General features: G+C 42.7%; 2 protein-coding genes and 2 pseudogenes across 2 annotated transcripts; 3 read left to right on the forward strand and 1 right to left on the reverse strand.

Annotated features, from left to right (window-relative positions):
* The first annotated feature begins 1718 nt into the window (after positions 1–1718).
* On the forward strand, positions 1719–2890 carry LOC146471059 (uncharacterized; annotated as a pseudogene).
* Positions 2891–6792: 3902 nt separating this feature from the next.
* Positions 6793–7803, forward strand: LOC146471060 (uncharacterized). Its single transcript, XM_085121210.1, has one exon. The coding sequence runs from the start codon at positions 6793–6795 to the stop codon at positions 7801–7803; it is 1011 nt and encodes a 336-aa protein (XP_084977336.1).
* Positions 7804–10620: 2817 nt separating this feature from the next.
* LOC146471061 (uncharacterized) lies at positions 10621–11124 on the reverse strand. The gene has a single exon (XM_085121211.1). It carries the CDS (start codon positions 11122–11124, stop codon positions 10621–10623), a length of 504 nt encoding a protein of 167 aa, XP_084977337.1.
* Positions 11125–13928: 2804 nt separating this feature from the next.
* Positions 13929–16389, forward strand: LOC146471062 (uncharacterized; annotated as a pseudogene).
* Positions 16390–18589: the final 2200 nt, after the last annotated feature.

Consider the following 18589-nt stretch of genomic DNA (forward strand, 5'->3'; position numbering starts at 1 on the left):
TATATTGTTGAGCCTGATTTTTGGAAAATCTCGCAGTCTCTGCCGATTTTCACAGATAGCTACAAATCGTGCAAACCGGAAAAATAAGGGTTGCACTAGGAGCTACTAGGAGAAGTATTTTTTGACAGCTATTTTCCACAAAGTAATTAAATTTTCGCAGAAATTGGCTAATTGCGATCTAGTTATGTTAACACCGACAACCAAGTACGGTGTAGCATTAGCTAGCATTTGTTTCACGAGGGAGCTCAGTGGATGAACGGCCCCCTTTGTAACTCTTTCAGTGTCAGTTAGTCTGCTGTCGTGTCATGCTGTGGCTTAGCACAATTGAAAAAAATTAAACCTATTAATTTCACAACCAGAAAGATTTATTTTTGATCTGTCAAATTACAGTGCGTAGCGCCTTATCGGGGACAGGAAACAAATTTTTTTTACAAGTTAGCCTATCAGGATACGTTAATTTGATTAATGGTCACGCCTCCTTGCAAAGTCCAACAGACAAGTGATGCAACAACAAATTATTGCGCTTCAGCTGAATACAACCGAGCCTTGACCTTGATATTGGAAAAGACTCTGAATTACATCACGAGATTAAATCAATCAAGGACGCCAAATTTGCTTCTTAACGTGATGAGGTGCCGTTTAACTACAGTACTGCCGATCAAGCTCCTACCCTCACAAGAACGGTAGTCACCATTCCTGGTGACCTTACTCTCAACAATGCTGAGACCTCGGTGCTTAGCAAGGGTCTTACATTTGTTCCTGTGAACAATACGACCGATGAATACGAGGTTAGAGCCGACTGTGAGAGGCACTTCCGCCGTCTGCGCCTCAAAGCCCATTTCCATGACAGGGAGGAAGTAAACCAAGAGCCCGATGCTGATGATCCATTCAGTAAGTTTAATAAGAAGATCTCAACATGGACCCCCCTTAATGGAAAATTCTCTGCGCTGGATCACTACATTTATCACTGCCGCCGTGGTATTTCCGCACAAAATTACACGAGGCATACCAACATAACTAATTTATCACAAGAAGAACAGCAAGCCATACGAAAACTAAGAGGACGCAGTGACATAATAGTTAAACCTGCAGATAAAGGGGGTGCAGTGGTTGTCTGGTCGCGCGACTTGTACATTCAGGAAGCCAATTGCCAACTATCTGATGATCGATTTTATCAACGTCTTGAAGCAGATCCAACACAAGATTATCAAAAAATCGTTAAGGACACCCTGAAGGACATGGTCGCCACTTGTGAGCTACCACCGATGGCTCAACACCTTGTGGTCACAACCCCACGTACTTCGCGATTTTACATGTTACCTAAAATCCACAAGCCGGGTAACCCTGGGCGTTCAATTGTTTCTGCATGCAGTTGTCCTACAGAGAACATTTCAGCGTACCTTGACGAGGTAATGGCTCCATTTGTCAGAAACCTTCCTACTTATATCAAGGATACCAACCACGCTCTTCGTGTTTTTGATTCATTCAGTTTTGATGATTTGGACGCTCGTTCTCGTTTTCTGTTCACCATGGACATTAAGGCCCTATATACTGTCATCCCTAATGATGGTGGACTTGAAGCTCTCGCTCATTTCCTGGACCAACAGACCAACAAGGAACCACTGACGCACACACTGACCCGTCTGGCTGAGCTTGTGCTGACTCTCAACGCATTCTCTTTTAATGGGCAACACTATCGTCAGACTGGTGGAGTGGCCATGGGTACCAAGATGGGTCCAAGCTATGCTTGTCTATTTGTCGGGTTCGTTGAAGAACAGATCTATGCAAACTACACTGGCTTTCTTCCCCAGTTACACAAGCGCTACATTGATGACGTAGTTGGGTTGCTCAGTGCACTCGCCTGGAGTTGGAGCAGTTCATCAATTACGTCTGTAATTTTCATTCAGCTCTCCAGTTCACATTTACCATTAGTGAACTGGAGCTGCCGTTCCTTGACATCAAGTTGTCTATTAATGGCAGAGGGATACAAACGTCGGTATACTACAAGGAGACTGACACACATAACTATCTTCACCACACATCATTCCACCCACAACAGTGCAAACAGGCAATCCCTTACAGCCAGTTTCTCCGTCTCTGACGGATCTGTTCTAATGACGACGACTTCAATAACAAAGCGGAGGAGATAAGAAGCTTTTTCTCAAAATGGGGCTATCCGGAGCAGCGCCTGAACAACGATCTACAGAGGCTCGGGACCATCTTGCGGGACGCAGCTCTAAACCCAACACGCCTTGGCGAAACTACTGACAGCAGAGTGCCTCTCGTATTGACCTACCATGCTTTCAACACTGGAATCAGAAAGATCTTGTTGGACAATTTTAACATCTTGTTGACGGACCCTGAAACATGTGGAATCTTCCCTGAGCCGCCCCTCATCTCATATCGTCGTGACAGAAATCTCAGAGATATTCTAGTGCATTCCACTGATGACCCTACAACGCCCTCTGCTGCTGGATCCATTCCCTGCCGTCGTCCCCGTTGTCAGACATGCCAGTACATAACATCTCAGACTGTTCTTCATGGACCCAAAAGCACACACACCATCCGCGACTATTTCAACTGTCAGTCTGAGAATGTTCTGCACTGTATCACTTGCCGCCGTTGTACCACCATGTACATCGGAGAGACTGGAAGGCGCATACGGGAACGCTTCAGTGAGCACCTGCACAGTATTTGCAATCGAAGTCCTGGGCTTCCCGTAGCTGAACACTTTAACTCCACCTCCCACTCGATAGACGATATCATGGTCTGCGGCGTCAAGCAGTGCACAGGGAACAAGCTCCATCGAAAGCGGCAGGAAATGAAGCTTATCTTCACGTTTGGCACACTTTGGCCAAGCGGACTTAACATTAGTTTTAATTTCTTTTAATTTCTTTTAGTTTCTTGTATCTATTTTTATATTTATTTTTATTTCTTCTTCTTGTGCACGTATTCCACGTGTGCGCGCACGCGCTTTACAGTTACGGTTTAAATGTAATTTATGAGGATTCTTTTATGTGCGCACTACATTAATGGTTAGCTTTTTGGATGGCGCAACGCACCTTTTTCGGTACACTGATGAAGGGCTCAGCCCGAAACATTTGTACTAATGTACTCAGTTAACACTTTATTAACGTTTTAACGTTTATTTTCATATATTATTGAAAACATGTTGTTTTGTATTTTATGAATAAGGAGGAAGATATTTTGATTGGCTAACTTGTAAAAAAAAGTTTGTTGGGTGGTCACTGTAAGGTGCATCGCACTGTAGGAGAAAGATGGAGATTGTTTTAGGGATCAAAACTAATTATTACTATTATTATTATTATTACTCTCCGATGTTTGAGCAAAAATAAATCAGACATGGATAGTGCTGAGAAGGCTAGTTCGGGTGATAGCGAAAGTGAGAAGGTGAAGAAGGTGAAATGGAGGAAAAAGAAGTCGCGTAAAGAACAAAAGGAAAAACGTAAAGACGGTAAGTTTAATTATTACGGACCAAGACAGCTGATAGGGGCAATAACTGAAATCAGCCACTAAGAACACTTTATTGCCACGCAAATATAGAATTTAAATATAGATTTTAAGTATCGGACCAGGTAAAGTATCTAATCATGCCCAAAGCTCTAATTCGATAATAAAGTCGTGTTTTAAATCTCCTGGTAACCAATGTTACTCAAGACCGTACTGGGAGGATATCGCCCACAGTTCTTTTCTGTATAGATCACGTTGCGCCCTATGCATTTTGTCAAGAGCTAGGGCTGATCCTATTCCAGTACACCCCTCGTGCTTGGTTAATAAGAATACATAGAATAAATAATTACCGCATATTTGCAGTAAGTCCCTAAGTGCGCCATCATTGACTGATTTACTGATTTACTGATAGGGTACGTTTTAAAAAAAATCTGTTTATATCAATAACCGGAAAGTCGTTATTAATGGAGCTTGTCTTACACAAAAGCGTATATTGTTCCAGAAATATTCTAGAAGCTTTTAGATCTGGGTATTTAATTATGAAAATCACATGTCAGCGTGCACTAAAACCTAATCATCCTCCCAAGTAATCAAGATAGCAGTGAGGTCATAAGTACATGCACGTTTGTCAATGGGTAAAATCAAGTGTAAACAAAATAAATTAAAGCTAGAACACTGTTTTTATCCAGCAGCCTACAGGTGCTAAACAATTAAAGTATTTTTAATTTCATTTGCAGGAGATCAAAAGAAAGACAAAAAGAAAGGAAAAAAGAAAAAAAACCTCAAACATACCAAAGTGAACGACAGTAGTGAAAGTGAGGTTTCTTCCGTCGTTCCGGAGATCAATAGTATCACCTGTGATGGAACTTTCAAGTTTTCTAAAGTTGGAAAGGCGTCCCCATCTCTGGAGTTCACTACAATTCTCCGGCTGGATAAAAATGTGCCACTTAGTGATCTCCATTCGGACCTTGTGAAGCAGCATATGGTTGGAGTGGACATCTTCAGAAAATTTCCAGCCTATGATGTACATATTCACGTCGTAAAAAAAGATAAAAGATGTAGTGCACATACACCGCAGCAGTGGCAAGAAATCCGCGAACTGCTAACACGCAGTCTCTCGATGATAGGTAGGACAATAAGATACGACATATTTTCTCTATGCCTTTGATATTATAAACTAGCTTGCCATCACACTTTACCTTATACACTGGCACTTGATTATCGTGCTCGTTAAAATGATGTATAGTTTTTTAAAAAAAAAATAATAATAATAATTATAGCATCTTTCCAACTGTTATGCGCATGCTGGGAGAGCCTCCCGTAATTTACAGGCACACAAGAGCTAACTGCCACTGCAGGTTTATGTTGTTGTTGTTGTCATGCCGGAAACCCCCTTGCGAGTGGTATTAAGCAAGGAGAGGCAATAAATCTAAAATTATTATTATTATTATTATTTTGTCCTATCTAGTTGAAGTCAAAGGGAGACTATTAGAAGGTACGGCGAAATTTCCCGCATTTCACCGAAATAGGGCTTCCGTCAAGGAGAGGACAAGGAAAAATGATGAATTGGAGAGAAGGTCGAAAGATTTAAACCGCTTGCAAAATTCAGAGGCCTTTATAGACAGAACCCTACAGCAAGAGAGAGCATTGTTGAAAAGAAATTTCCCCAAGCGTCTTTAATCAATGAGATGAAAATGGTGTGCAATGTTTGCAAAATGACTATCCACCTCAATCGGATATACTACGCGGATTACTTTGAAAAAAGTAAGTGGAAGTAGTCAGGGTCAGTTGTACTCATAAACAGACATTTACTAAGAAACAGTATGGTATTGTTTTGATTGTATCAAAGAAGTTAACTATTTGCTCGATCGATCGCGTCACTTGCTTCAGGTCTCTAGTTTCATCTCCTCGTGTTCTCTGTCGCTCGTGTAGCTTTCTTCGCTCGTCACAACCATTGTAACCCTTTACAAGCATCTTTTATCATGTCCGCCGACAACCCAGTGAGGAAAACGCACAACAGTAGAAAGCATCTCGCTACCGATTTCGACTGGGAAGGCCTCGAAGCTCTAACACTTCCCACAGCCGACGACCTTTTCCCTGATCTTCGCGAACCACAACTCCGAGCCGCACGTCTCTCCGCTTTCTCACCGCCCGGCGAAGACACATCCCTCGATTCTCGCCCGCGAACTAAAGATGGCAAAGACCTTGGCAAAGCTGTCAAACCAAAACAGGAACTTCAGGATCAGTCGCCCAACAGGCCCATTCTCCCAGTTCTCCAAGGTCGCTCAAGCGACCTTCAGCGACTGGCACTTGTAAAACAGACGCACGAACTCGAGATTCCGAAGCTAGAACTGCAACTCGAACTTGCTAAACTAACTTCAGCTTCCCCACCCGCTTCCAAACCATCCACCTCTGAAGATTCTTCTAAATCTATGGGGGATCTCAAGGCTCCACAGAGGACCCGTTTTCCCCAGCCTTATCCTCACATCTTCGCTCCAGGTGAGCCTCAGTTGTATTCTGATTTATCCCTTCCCGCTTTTTGTGCCGGCTATATTGCCATTATGCAGCAGCACAAGGACAAACTAGCCCTTAACGAATCCTACATAAGCCATTTTCAAGATCTAATGGTGCTCTCCTGCAGCTACAAATGGTCAGCGGTTCGCGCCTATCATTATAAGGTTCTGCGTTCCATCGAATTGGGCCTAGTAAAATGGGGAGACTCTGGTCCCAACGCTTTCACCTTGAGAATTCCCGTTCCCTCGGCTCTTACCATCCCGGAATGGCGCTCCCGGCTTCGCAACTACTACGACCTCGAACTGTGTGATTTTCTCGAGTTCGGCTGGCTGGTCGGCTACGTTGCAGCCGATCTCCCGGTTTCATCACACCACAACCACGAATCTGCCCTCTCCTCTCCGCAGACAATCAATTCTTTCTTATATACAGAGTGTCATCTCGGGGCAACTTGCGGTCCCTTCATCACCAACCCCCTTTGCGTCGATCTCGTCACCAGTCCCCTTCAAATCGCCCACAGCCGCTCGGGAAAAACCCCTCAGCTTTCCCCCCGGTTCCTCCGTCAACAGCGGCATTCCTTCAGACACTTATCTCGGCACACCTTTTGTCCTACGGCTACCTGGCGTTGACGCACTCGTGGACATCATCCGTTCCAAAGGCGCGTGATGCCATCTTTTTAAAAAAGACTTAGGCCGTGCATATCGCCAACTCCGCATTGACTCTCACGACGCCCACCTGCTTGGCTTCCGCCTCAACAATCACCTCTACATTGACCTCGCCCCACCTTTCGGCCTCCGCTCTTCGGCCATGATGTGCCAACGGACAACCAACGCTGTCTCCTACCTGTACAAAACCCTCGGGTTCAGCTGCACCAATTACATCGACGATTTCGGCGGCGCAGAAACTCCTGACATGTCCACCCAAGCTTTCAATGCCCTTGGTAACCTCTTGACATCCCTGGGTCTTCAGTCATCGCCCGACAAAGACTGCCCGCCGACAACGTCAATGGTTTTCCTAGGCGTCCAACTCGATACTCTGGCCATGTCAATGTCCGTGACACCAGAGCGCCTTCAAGAGCTTCATCAGCGTTGCTCTTCCTCGTTTTCCTCCACTCGCATTTCGCGCCATGACTTGCAGTCACTCCTCGGTGTTATGCCTTTCGTCACAGCCTGCGTCCGTCCTGCTCGTGTCTTCATGTCCACTCTTCCCAACACCCTCCATCTGTCCCACGCCTCGCGTTTCTGCTTTCTTTCAGAGGACAACAGGTCAGACCTCCGCTGGTGGTGTCATTTCCTTCCACTCCACAATGGCGTGTCGCTCATCAAATCGGCCCCCTGGCTCGATGATCCATGGCATCTCTCCACCGATGCTTGCAACACCGGTGCCGGCAGGTATTTTAATGGCCAGTATTTCCACACACCATTCCCGGACTCAATTCTGCAACGTTTTGGTGACGACATCAACATCCTTGAGCTCCTCACTATCATGGTGGCCTTAAAGCTTTGGGGCCCCGCTCTAGGCGGCCAACGCTTCATTATTCGTTGCGACAACAACAACAGCGTGCTCGCACTTAACTCTGGCCGCTCAAGAACACTCGGCATGCAACTTTGCTTGCGCGAGATCTGGTTCTTATCTGCACTCCATGATTTCGAGCTAACTGCTGCGCATATCCCTGGAAACGACAATACCCTGGGAGACCACCTCAGCCGCTGGCACTTGTCTCCCTTTCACGAGGCCCAATTTCACAAGCTGACTGCCCACACTCTCACCACACACTTGGCTTGCCCCGCGCGCCTGTTTGACTTTGAAATCGTTTGCTAACTGCTCCTTTTATCCTTTCCATAGACATCAACCAGCCTCCCACGCCTACCAACCTAGCAGCCCTCCTATCTTCTACGCAAGCACACGCCTACACCCCTGGCACTGTCCGCAACCTACACTCGTTGTGGAAGTCCTTCTTGAACCTTTGCACCAATTATCGCGTCACTCCTTTACCCGCCACACCACACACCGTGGCCTCCTACGCATGTTTCCTCGCTGGAAAGACCTCATCTTACCAATACATTCTCAACCACCTCAACGCCGTCAGGCTTCTTCGCCGGTTTACTGGTTTCCCGGTTGACGCGTTCGACAGCTTCGACGTTACCTTGACCAAGCGTGGATTGAAACGCCTCTTGGGTACAATGCCTCGCTAGAAACATCCCATCACTCCAGAAATCCTTCTGCAGATGCGTCGTTACTTAAATACCAGCCTCCCTTCTCACGCCGCGATCTGGGCTCTCTTCTGCACAGCGTTCTTCTCTTTCCTACGCAAATCCAATTTGACAGTCACCTCAGCCAAGTGCTTCGACCCCACCCGGCATCTTGCTCCCCACGACATCAAGTTCACTACGACCGGTGCAGTTCTGTGCATCCGTTGGACGAAAACTCTGCAACACAAAGAAGGTCTCCTCCTAATACCACTTTCCAGCATCCCCGGATCTGCCCTTTGTCCCGTCTCCGCCATAGTACACTTCTTTGCCCTGGTTCCCGCTCCAACATCAGCACCACTGTTTTGCCTCTCCGCAGCTTCCAGCTATCGTCCCATTACGTTCTCTACGTTTACCGCTGGTCTGAAACGCCTAATTCCCAAAATTGGGCTAGACCCAGCCAACTACTCTCCTCACAGTTTTCGGCGTGGCGGCGCTACATTCGCCTTTCAATCTGGTGTGCCGGAACATCTAATCAAACTCCATGGTGACTGGCGTTCCGACGCTTTTCGTGCCTATCTGGCTCTTCCAAAGACTTCTCGTACCCAGGTCGCAGACATAATGGCCACTGGGCTGTTGCCCTCAAAACAGTGACTGCCTTCTGAACGTTCTCCTAGTTAAACCCCCCCCTTTTGTTTTTTTTTCTTTAATCCTTTCCATCGTACATTTTTTTTTTACTTTGTAATTTTCTTTTAACTTCCCACGTTTGAGCTATTTTTGGGGTCAGATTATCATTAAACTTCAATTTTAGCCCAAACGTGCGTGTCTTTATTGATTGATTTTTTCGAATAATTGTATTGTTTTGATTGTATCAAAGAAGTTAATTATTTGCTCGATCAATCGCGTCACTTGCTTCAGGTCTCTAGTTTCATCTCCTCGTGTTCTCTGTCGCTCGTGTAGCTTTCTTCGCTCGTCGCAACCGTTGTAACCCTCCCCCCCGCCCAGGGTCAGATTATCATTAAACTTCAATTTTAGCCCAAACGTGCGTGTCTTTATTGATTGATTTTTTTCGAATAATTTTGACAATAGGTGGCAGGTCAACTTTTTATTCTTGCGATTCTCATTTAATCTTGCAGAAACGCCGCGATTTAAGAAACAGATCGTGGCAATTTACGAAACTCCCTTGGATCTTCACACCACTGACCCTAAACACACATTTAGTTATCTAAGAATTGTAATAATAAACCTGCAATTTCACGCATTTTTCGGTATTAATAGTTATAAAGTACCCTATTGTATATTAATGCTTATTGTTCCCGTCAGAACATGTAGCCAATGGGCGTTGCAGCCACTTACAGAAAAAGACAAAAACGAAAATGGCACCATCATCAAGTGGGCAGAAATCCGTAATGTCCTGGCTCACACACACAAACTAATTTGCGATCGATTTCCGTTTTGTATGTAAAGCAATTCTTACAATTTTTCATAGCCAGACAGAGTTTTACATGATCACCGGTTTTGTGACTAAAATCTAGTTATGACATTTCTCTTCATGAATGTGGACCTAGCTTTCAAAAAAGTATATGTTTAGTGTTTCTAATATGCTATTTTGTGCAGGACAGTTTTGTCAAAGAAAAATGCCAGATGAGTTATTTTGTCAGTGTTCCGCAAAAGCTCTGTTGTCATATCATTTTTTTGAAGATACGTTATTAAAGAGATTTACAGAGCGAACACTTTCTTACATTCTATTTCTGTGTACTTTAAGATAGCTATCATATTTAAGATTAAAAAAGCTTGCAACCCACTCCCCCAAAAAAGGTCTTGAAAAATAAACCCCACTGTTCTTTCCCATCCAACTTAAAATCACTTGTACCAAAGACTACTGCGCAACAACGAATGACTCCACAATTTCGTGTCAGTGAAGACATCTCATAATTCAACCTGTGTTTTATTTCTGTTGTTGTAACAGTTCAACCGATTCAGAACAAGAAGGGTGGGATGAAACATCACAGTCTAGCACCACTTCAAAAGGTGAAACAACGTCAGATTCCAGCAGCAGATACGAAATTGACCCCTATCTAGTTGCAAAGCTCCTTGACGAAGTGGTGTGCTCAGGCCGGCTGCTAAAGTCTCATTTTTTCTATCGCCTTGTCCTCAAATTTGCTACTGAGGTAGGAGCCACTGAGCATGACCCCCTTATACGGAGTTTCTGTGACACCATAAAGTGAAGTGGCCATTGGCGGACGTTTAACCTCTTAACTGGAAAGCTTATGCTAGGCAAGGGCCGGGGATCATCCCATCAATTCAACTGGGAAGACTACAATATTCCCCTACCTATGCCATCTAAGAAGACCCACGGCTAAATATATGAAAATGGCCTGATCGAGATTATTTGATATCTTTTCCTGAAATGGTTTTTAGTTCAAGGAGTACAATGATGCCCCTTTTATCAAGAAACAAAATTCAAGTTGTGCCAGTTTCGTTGGCAAAAGATGGATTTGCACTTACGCCAGGGTTTCAGGTCGATCGCAATACCATGGTGATAGTGGGTGGCTAAGAGATGTTCTCTTTGGAGTATGTCAAAGATAACCCAACCTTGCCACATGAGTATTTTAAAGACAAGTTTGTCACAGAAGTTCAGATCTTCATCTTCTTGCAGAGTCTTGAGCCATCCTTTAGTCCCTATGAACGTCTTCGCATTATCGCTCACTATCAGTCGTGGGGCACCTCGTCTCGCCACAAATTCCTTCAATGCTTGTTTAAATTGCTCAACAGTCATGTCCGTGCACAATCTTAGGTGAATGGCACAAGTGCAAGCACAAATGAATAAGACTACATATGCCTTCCCAGGGTTAATCCCTTGTGTCTTGTGGTACAATGGACCAATGAAATCCACTCCAGTTGAAGAAAATGGATCAGTAAACTCTGCTCGAAATGACGGTAGAGCGGCCATCGGTGGTGCAGACAATGCCCCTGCTCTGAACTTCTTGCAGTGATTGCAGCTCAACCTTAGCCTTCTAGTAATATGTCGCAGTTGTGGAATCCAAAACCTCTCTTGCACCTTGTTCATTGTGGACTGAGCTCACCCATGCAGATTCATCTGGTGGCAATGTTCCACGACCAACTCTGCCAATCTGTGCTTTCTTGCCAGGAACATCGAGTGGTAGTCTGGGACTCGCCCATACCAACACCAGATCCCCACTGAGTCCTTCTTGATGGGAACTTTGGTTCTTTGCCTGTGTTAACTTGACCCACCACTGCTCAGCTTGTTCAATCTCAAAAGGGTTAAGGGGGCTACGTGTTTGAGCCACCTTCCAGCAGTTGCCAATAAATCTTCTAATGAATGCTGTGATCTTTAGAAGCTTCCAGTACTTGTGCTTCTGCATAAGTTCCTCGGTCCAAGTTTCTTGTGAGCTCTGATTTCCCTGTTTTTGGAGAACTGCAACATCCTTTTCCGGTAATGCTTTAGTTTGAGCTTCTGCTGTCTCCTTGACTTCTACATTCTCCGATGCTGGTCAGCCATTTAGGACCCTTCAGCCAAAACTGATCAATTCTCGCGGGAGGAACCCCCCTGGTTCCTAAGTCACTAGGATTCTCTGCTGTTGGGACGTCAGGCCACACAAGGATTCCAAGATCCCGTATCTTTGCCACTCTGTTCCCGACGTACTGTGACCATTTGCCCTTGTCTTCCAATCAGTAGAGTACAGTAGTGCTATCCACCCATGTGTGGGTCTCAACAAACGTGTTGGGGTCAAGTGCCTTAGTGGTATGATTCAGCAACTTGGCAAGAGTGAGGGCGGCAGTGAGTTCTAGGCGTGGAATCAACATGTTCTTAGAAGCAATTCTCGACTTGGAAACAAGAAGGTTTTGACTCACAGGCCCATCCAAGTACTTAGCAACAACGTGTCTGTCGACTTGTCCCACTGAGTGCGTAGTATTCTGGCCCTTTGATCCTCTCTCTGTGATCCCTTGTTCTCAGGTGTACTTTCAAGGCTGGGTACATTGCTATGCCACTGTATAGTGTGAACCCTCCTTTGTGCATGATCTGTGTTGCTTCCTCCTTAAACCGTGTGAGGGCTTCCACCTTGTTGCTCCCATATTGTATGTCGTCAACGTAAGTGTCATCCAGCAGCACCTTAGCTATGTCTGGAAATTCTTCATGATGTGCCAATAAGTGTTTCTGGAGAGTCACACCAAAATGTAAGGGCTAGGTGCTGCACCAAAGATCACTCGTGTAAGGCTATACTCAACCACCTTTCTCTCGTCCAAATTGTCAAACCAAAGTACTCTTTGGGCATCATGATCATCCAGGTTTTTGAGATTTCCTCCAGCTTCAAATTTGAAAATTCTAACAACTGATCGTGTTTCAATGTTAGCGCCATTTTGATTTTCTTATCTGAGCCCACCAAACTTGTGTTTGCGAGGATTATAAACAACTCGCCTTGTGTTTTCCTACCGAAGTTAAAGTCTCAAAAACGACCTAGTAACGTGTGAATGTACCTTTTGTCAATGAATTATTAGAACTGTTCCCTTGTCGCTTGTTCTCAACCGAAAATTATCTACAATTATCCAAGAGTCGTCGCTTTCTGTGTTCTCGGGCGAAATCTCCAATTCGTGTCCTGGCAGGGTCGCAACTTTCAGTGTGGGGAACATGTTAGAATAAGGCAGAAATTTCCCTGATGCACTGAAGAAATTCACCATTTTCCAGTTTACTGTTTAACCTGTTTATTCCGTCTTCATGCCAACCAGCCAATGCAAGAAAAACGCAGTGTTACAGTACAAAACCCAAAACCAAGTGCCTTTTAACGAGCACGTGTGTTCTAAAAACCTGAAAACCCTATTTCTAAATATGGTCATAAAATCTGACGCGTAATGCAAACTGGGGAGTTTACGACAAAAAACCTTTTCAATTTTTTGTCAAAATTATGAATGACATGCACTGGTAAATAAATTAACAATAATACAGTCACTCTTATACTTCCTTGTCAAATGACAAGTAGAAACCCCCCCCCCCCTCCCCCATCCTTGGAGAATAATTTTTTAGTGTAATTGCTCAGATGATTCTCACAGAAAATGCATTTATTTTCATTTTATTTGTTTCCTCTTAAAAGAACAACAAATCATGCCAAGGCCATTTTGAAAATGAGTGCTACAGTATATTACTCACCCAGCACAGAGTGATTATAATAACATGACACAAACCTAAAACAACTGTCCAGAGTGCGTACACTTACATTCATTCATAAATGGAATCACATATTTTGGTTAAAAGTAGAACAAAGAACAACCAAGTGTGATCTAACACACAATTAGCTATGTTAGGTTAGGTCGCATGCACCACCTGAAATGTATGAACATGTTCTCCAAGCCCTCTTTCTTTGACAATCTAGACAGAGGGGAGCCTTTCAAGGTATGTCAGTACAATTCGAGATGCTATTGTGTTTTCCCTCAAAATCACTCATAGGCATTAATTGGGTTTGTTTGGAGACAAAGTGTCAACCGTAATAATGTATCAAAAAATTACTATTCCCTTTCCACTACTTTTGGGAATATGTATTCATAATAAACTTGTTTTAAGCATGGAATGTTTACTGCCGAAGCGTCATCCCTTTCTATTTTCACAAAAGCTACATCTTTTGAAGTCCATACGACAAAAAACAAAAGAAGACCACCGTCTCAAAAGAAGGAAAGGCTGTCATTCTACGAACAAACAGAAACCTTTTTGCTAGATTAGTCTTAATTGGCCAAAGCAGGCAAATGGATCTCAGACAGTTGCTAGTCCATGAGCTGGGCCCCCTTCCATGGTTGCTGGCACTGTTTGATGGCGCACTAGTGAAAACCAAGAAAGCAGCTCTACCTAAACGTCTAGAAGATGGGATAGAGAATCTTCAACACTTGCCAACTCAAACAACGGCAGTGATCATCGACGTAATGGTGATGATTCAACCGTTGGGCAAGACACCAGAGATTCTTTACCGGATAATATTAGAAAGTCTGACAGCAGAAAATTATTCAAAAAACAAATAAATGAAATACTAATCAATATTTAAAAAATAAATTGCTCAACTTACACCTTCTTCAATTCTTGAAATAACGAAAAGCTTCTAAGTTTGTAACAATCCTGTAATTTCTAACAATATAGCTTACGAATCCTTTTTGTCCTATATATTTACTTATTTGTTTACTACTTATTAAAGTTTTATTTCAGCTGCTGCTGTTGCTTTGTTAATTATGTCAATTTGTATATGTTACAGGTCAAAATTAACTTTAGGTACTTTTTTTTAACCTAGGCAAATTTTATATTAACCTAGGTTATTTTTTTTTTAACCTAGGTAATTTTTTCCTATCAACTGTCTAAAAAAGGGCTTTCCCTTTTTTGGGGGTGTAGTAAAAAAATAGGGGCATGGTATTTTTGGGGGGTTCTGAAAAAGAATAAAAAAAATTGTATTCTCCTGCCTTCCTATCTCCCACATCCTACCCCGGTACCTACCCCGGACGTTCTCAGTAACCACCCCCCCTGGGCACATGTGACCATACCACCCCCACATTCAAATATCAAGTAGAATTAATATTCCTTTTTTTTTTTAAACGCACTTACCGAGATTCGAACTCTCAACCTTCCGCTCTGTAATCCTTCTTCATATCCACTTGACCACGCAAGCAATCGTTGCAAAGTACCACATATTTTTTGTAATGATTAGTTATTGGTCCCAGACTCCCCTTGAACAGAACTTTAATTTATTCATACCTGCGCGGTTACCTTTGTGCATGGACTTCTGTTCTCAAACGTTTCGAAATCGCCACGTGTGCAGATGAAACGGTATTTTACGAGAAATTGGACGCCTTAAAAGCTTCAAGCAAGGGAAAAGAAAGCAAAACAACATTGTTTATTTCCGACGACTTCTACGATAACGCCAAAATCTGGCTAGGACAAGACGAACACTCGTTCGAGTCAATGTCAAAGAAACAGTTTGCAACTGTCAAACGTAAACAGTGGACTCTGTATCAGGGAAAAATTCAAGATAAAAATGGAAGAAATGTTATTCCAAAAAGTGAGCTCTTCAAAATCTTGACCGATGCACATTCTGCTATTGCTCACCGTGGCAGGGATAAGACAGACCATTACGTGCGTGGACATTACTCAGGAATTAACCAAGAGGTAACTGAATTATTTGTGTCGCTTTGCACTCTACATCAATCTCAACGCAGTGTGACAAGCTATATGAAGAAACCTGTTATTAAACCAATTGCAGCCGATAGTTTCCTGAAGCATGTCCAAATTGATTTAACTGACTTTCGAAATTTGCCTTGTTCGTGTACTTCAAGTCATAAATGGGTGCTTCACATTAACGATCATTATAGCAAGTATTCTTGGTTGATTCCACTGAAGTCAAAGACATGCGAGGAGGTTGTGCAAGCACTGCAAAACGTTTTCTTAATGTTTGGATTTCCACACACCTTGCATAGTGACAATGGAAAGGAATTTACAGGCAAAAAAAATGAAAGATTGCTGAGAGACAAATTCCATTACACAAGTTCATGGTGCTCCAAGAACGCCCACTACACAGGGGCTGGTAGAGCGAGGCAATCATACTTTCAAAGAAAACTTAAGTAACATTCTTAGAGAGAAAAAGGCTGAGCTCAACAGTTGGTGCAGTGTACTGGGTGAAGCAGCTTACAAGAAAAACATAACCATACATGATGCAACCAAACAAATTCCATACGTTGCAGTCTTTGGAACAAAACCATGGAAGGAAACAGACAACAATGGTGTCTCAACAGAGGATAATGATGAAACATCAACAGTTGTCACACCGTCTTCATCATCCCAGAAAAGGCAGTTAGAAGAGCAATTGGAGCAAAGAAAAAAGATGCAAAAAACTGTAAATCAAAATCAAGAGCAATATAATGCAAAAATGAAACAAGCCAGGAGTAAAAAAACTTCCTTTAAAGTCGATGACATTGTAGCTATAAAAATTGATAAGGTAGATAAGACCTCGCCTCTTCATCCAAATGTCCTCATTGGCAAAGTTCTCCACGTTGAAAATAACTATACGAAAGTTGTTACAAGACATGGAATAATTTCAACTTTTATTTCAACAAATCGTTTAAACAAATGCACAGCTACTAGTAATGTTTTTGATTACTCCAAGGAGATTGCCTTTTCATCAGCTTGCAAACAAGAAATGAATTATAAATAAAAAGATCGGTAACATTGTTCGTGTCCAATTTACTGTCACTCTTCAAGACAATTTCTTAATTAAGTAGCACATTCCTCTGTATTGTTCTAGGTATCTTTTAACTTAAATGAGTCCATAGCCTTACTTAAGTAAAAGGAAAATCAATGAAAAGAAAATCAATGTAATGTGGCTTAAGGGTACCCCAAAACAAAACAACCCCAACCTTACACAAAAGCAAACTGAGCATTTAACTCTAATCACTAAAACTTACGGCTTAACCCTAATCACTGAAATACATCTAGTAGCCCTAACCTTCCATGAAAGCTAACCATTTGAAATAAGCACTTAACCCTAATCACTAAACTAAGGGCTTAACCCTAATCACTGAAATACATCTAGTAGCCCTAACCTTCCATGAAAGCTAACCATTTGAAATAAGCGCTTAACCCTAATCACTGAAATACATCTAGCAGCCTTAACCTTAATGTTACTTAAAACTAACTGAAACAGTATCCTTATGCAAAGACCCTAGGTAAAAAAGATTTAACCTAGTTAAAAAAAAATAACCTAGGTTAAAATTTTTTTAACCTGAATTGAAATTTGACCTGTAACATATACACCAAATTTATTTGCATTTCGTTTAGTATTGTCATACCTACCCACCTCGACTAGCTTTAGGTATTTGCGCGTAAGTATATACCTATCTTGTAACTTTCTGTTTTCAATTAAGTGTTGCTGTTGTGTTGTGTTTTAGTTGACCAATCACATCACATGATAGAACAATGAATTCCCGCCAAAGTCAATCGAACCAATCACGAGCAGTCAAAATCACAACGGTCAAAATCCGAAAAGTTCCAGTTATTTAAAAAAAAAAGGAACCAAAATTGTTATGCTGTGTCTAGATGTCCGGAAGCCAGACAGGATTTTCAAAATACTCTGTGACCGGCAGTCCGATAATTTCACAATTTCGGGTCTATGTATGCGAATAGTCGATTTATCCAGCGCCATTGTCGATTACAGTCCCCAAGTTGTTGTGTCAATTTTTCTTACCGCTCTGCACTATTTGCAAATTTCGGAATCATCAGACTTGTGAAAATTATTTATGAAAGTTTTTCCGACGATATCCAGTTCCTTGAGGGGCGAATTGCACTCGGCTGTAATATCAAGTCAACGAGTATGAGAGGGCCGCGCCCAAACGAGCAAAGACCTGCTCAAATTGTCATTTATCCGGGCATCAAAAGAACAATTGTAAAAACCCGATTTATCCTGGAATCAGTCAATGCAATCTCCAGAGTAAACACTCGGAAGTTAAATCTGAAATTGCAGTCTTCAAGCCTTGATAAAGGACCTGGAGAAAAGGTCTGAAAAAGCAAAGAATCAATTATGAATTTGAAGGCAGCCCGTGAAAAAGCAAGTAACAGCTTCTTTGAAATAATGAGACCACAACTGCGGTAGAGCAATCCAATGAGATACGCTGGGATGCATCACTTCATTTCAGATCGCAATCGCATGACTCTAAAGAAAATGATTGGCGATTGCCAATTATGATCGAGGAGTTCCTAAGTATGAGGTGCAATTACTGCCAAAATTCAGCCACTGTTATTTTTATTGTGCCTCTGTTTTGACAAATGGTGCCTCTAATATTCAGCGGTCTGGGAACAACTTTCGGTTGACTTAACCGAGGAAGACTGGGGACCAGTGTCCACATCCAAAATGGCCGACTCTGTGGCAGCTCTTCGCCAGCTTGTTGAAAGAGAATTACGAAACATCAGCAGCAGTGTATCAACAGACCCCATGAGGACCCTAGTGAAAAACGACCAAGTTGCCGTTCCTGTTAATTTCTTGGATTCGGTTGTGCGGTTGAATGAGGATATTTACAGAGACATTTTGGCTGCAAGACGTATTTTAGAAAACTTGAGCTCAACCTTCAGTACGAACTCTTCAAATCAATAGCAATACGCCAGGGCATCCTTCTCATGAAATAAGCGTCAACCAGTTACAGTCACTCATAGACTTAAGATTTACAGTTCCACAGATTACTTCATGTGTCCTCGAGAACCATTGAATGGTGTCTTGCTGAATATGGCATCTCATCAGGGCCATTCTCCACCATCACGGACAAGGACTTGGATGGCCAGATTAAAGACTTCAAGGTCTTTCATCCTAACTGTGGATCAAAGAATCTGGCTGGTCTACTTTTATCATCATAACAATAAATCAATGTTAAAAGTTTTCTTG

The sequence above is a fragment of the Pavona decussata genome, unplaced genomic scaffold (genome assembly GCF_977016875.1).
Source record: "Pavona decussata unplaced genomic scaffold, jaPavDecu1.1 SCAFFOLD_106, whole genome shotgun sequence".
NCBI lineage: Eukaryota > Metazoa > Cnidaria > Anthozoa > Scleractinia > Agariciidae > Pavona > Pavona decussata.